General features: G+C 53.5%; 1 protein-coding gene across 1 annotated transcript; it reads left to right on the top strand.

The window, feature by feature from the left end:
* Positions 1 to 782: 782 nt before the first annotated feature.
* Positions 783 to 1806, top strand: LOC134101299 (myosin light chain 4-like). The gene has a single exon (XM_062554900.1). It carries the CDS (start codon positions 958 to 960, stop codon positions 1576 to 1578), a length of 621 nt encoding a protein of 206 aa, XP_062410884.1. The 5' UTR covers positions 783 to 957; the 3' UTR covers positions 1579 to 1806.
* Positions 1807 to 2368: the final 562 nt, after the last annotated feature.

Raw genomic sequence — 2368 nt, 5'->3', positions numbered from 1 at the left:
AGGAGGAGAGAGAAGAGGGGGAGAGGAGGAGAGAGATGGAAGGGGAGAGGAGAGAGAGGGGGGAGGAGGAGAGAGAAGGGGGGGGGGACAAGGGGGGAAGGAGGAGAGAGAAGGGGAGGAGGAGAGGGGAGGAGAGAGAGGGGGAGGGGAGGAGGAGAGAGAAGGGGGGAGAGGAGGAGAGAGAGAGGGGGGAGGAGGAGAGAGATGAGGGAGAGGAGGAGAGAGAGGGGAGGGGAGGAGGAGAGAGATGTGGGGGAGGAGGAGAGAAGGAGGGGAGGAGGAGGAGAGAGATGAACTGGAGGGGAGGAGGAGAGAGATGTGGGGGTGGTGGGGGGGATATGGGGGGGTCGGGGATCTCTGGACAGTGGGGTCTGGCTAGGCTTAATGGCTCCTGCAGTTGCTGTTGGGCTTTAGGGGGGGTCATGTCCAGCTAAAAACAACAGCTGAGCACAATGGCTCTGAGTGACCTAATGGCACAAGCACAAGCACCGGCTATTTCAGATTTCTTCCTTTTAAAGAGTGTCAAAGGGCCGGCCCCTGTGTCTCGGCCCCTGTGTCTGTGTGAGAGAGAGTGTGTGTGTGTGTGTGTGTGTGATAGAGAGAGAGAAAGAGAGTGTGTGTGTGTCTGTGTGTCTATTCTTTTGTCTCTTGTGTTTAGGTGTACACTATCTTTGTCTCTGTGTGTGTGTGTGTGTGTGTGTGTGTGTGTGTGCGCGTGTGTGTGTGTGTGTGTGTGTGTGTGTGCACAACAATATAAAAGCTTTAGCAGGGGCTTTGTCCAGCCGTGCTTTGAACCGCCTCTGTCCCTGCTGCTTGTCTCTATCTCTCCACCCATCCTTCCTGCCATCCATCCATCCTGGGAGCGCACAGCGGGAGGATTCAGTAATCTCCATCAGCACCACCACCTCCAGTAGCACCACCAGCAGCACCACCAGCACCAGCAGCAGCACCAGCAGCATGGCCCCAAAGAAGGTGGAACCACCCAAGAAGCCGGCTGATCCCAAAAAGCCGGAGCCCAAGAAGGACGCTCCCGCCGCGGCCAAACCGGCGGCCGCGCCCGCCCCCGCCCCGGAGCCCGAGAAGCCCAAGGAGCCGGACTTCGACCCCAAGAACATCACGCTGAGCTTCACCGCCGACCAGATCGAGGAGTTCAAGGAGGCCTTCCAGCTGTTCGACCGCACGCCCGGCGGCGAGATGAAGATCACGTTCGCGCAGTGCGGAGACGTGATGCGCGCGCTCGGCCAGAACCCCACCAACGCCGACGTGCTCAAGGTCCTGGGCAAGCCGCGGCCCGAGGAGATGAGCAGCAAGCTGGTGGACTTCGAGACCTTCCTGCCCATGCTGCAGCACATCTCGCGCTCCAAGGACCAGGGCAACTTCGAGGACTTCGTGGAGGGGCTGCGCGTCTTCGACAAGGAGGGCAACGGCACCATCATGGGCGCCGAGCTGCGCCACGTGCTGGCCACCCTCGGCGAGCGGATGACCGAGGACGAGGTGGACCGGCTGATGAGCGGCCAGGAGGACGCCAACGGCTGCATCAACTACGCCTCGTTCGTCAAGCACATCCTCTCAGGGTGAGCTCACGCCAGACTCTGCGCACAAAAACAAGACAAACCCGGAAAAAAAAGGACAAAACTGAATTGTGGGGTTTGAATGAATCTGATCTCAGTTTATACAGTAACTGGGCACAGCAATATTGGCACTTTTTTCTTTTTTCTTTTTTGTTTTGGTGAAATGGGTGAGCGTGCCCTCAGTGTACATGTGGTGTTGCACACATTGTAATAAATAAGATCATCAGCTGTGAAATCCTGGCTGTTTTTTGGAGGCGCCCACAGTGTGATCTCTGAAGTGTGAAAGCTAGTAATTACAAACGCCCCCAATGCCACGCCAGGAGAAAGGAACTGGAAGAGTTGTTTTGCTGGTTGTACATTCCAGTTCCAGGGGTAGTCACATGCATCAAATGTATAGCGATTAGCTTGAAGCTTTCTCTGGCGACTTCCAAGAACTTTAGTCCTTGTGTGTGCATTAATGATCTAATGGAACGGTAATGAAATTGTTCTAGTCAGATAGAGAGTTCTTTACATCCATGGTTTCCCAGAGCTATTAAATAACAGCAGAGCTAACGTTACCCTCCCATTACCTCTGCCACTGACTACCACTTCATCCTGAACAACTGTGGTCGGGGGCTCAATATTGTAAACAATATTATAAACAATATTAATGACGGGAAACTTCACCTTTGCTTGAAATTACCTTCAGATTTGTAGGCATTTCACAAAATTGGAATAATTGAGATAGGTCAATCAATTTGTACAATTATGTACAATTTCTTCAAACACAAATGTACTGTTTACTTTAGTACTGATTA

The sequence above is a fragment of the Sardina pilchardus genome, chromosome 14, assembly GCF_963854185.1.
Source record: "Sardina pilchardus chromosome 14, fSarPil1.1, whole genome shotgun sequence".
NCBI lineage: Eukaryota > Metazoa > Chordata > Actinopteri > Clupeiformes > Clupeidae > Sardina > Sardina pilchardus.
The sequence above is the reverse complement of the archived record's forward strand: the minus strand, read 5'-3'. Positions and strand labels throughout refer to the sequence as shown.

Excerpts from the sequence above, each read along its gene's own strand:
- LOC134101299 (XM_062554900.1), top strand. The coding sequence starts at position 958 with ATGGCCCCAAAGAAGGTGGAACCACCCAAGAAGCCGGCTGATCCCAAA.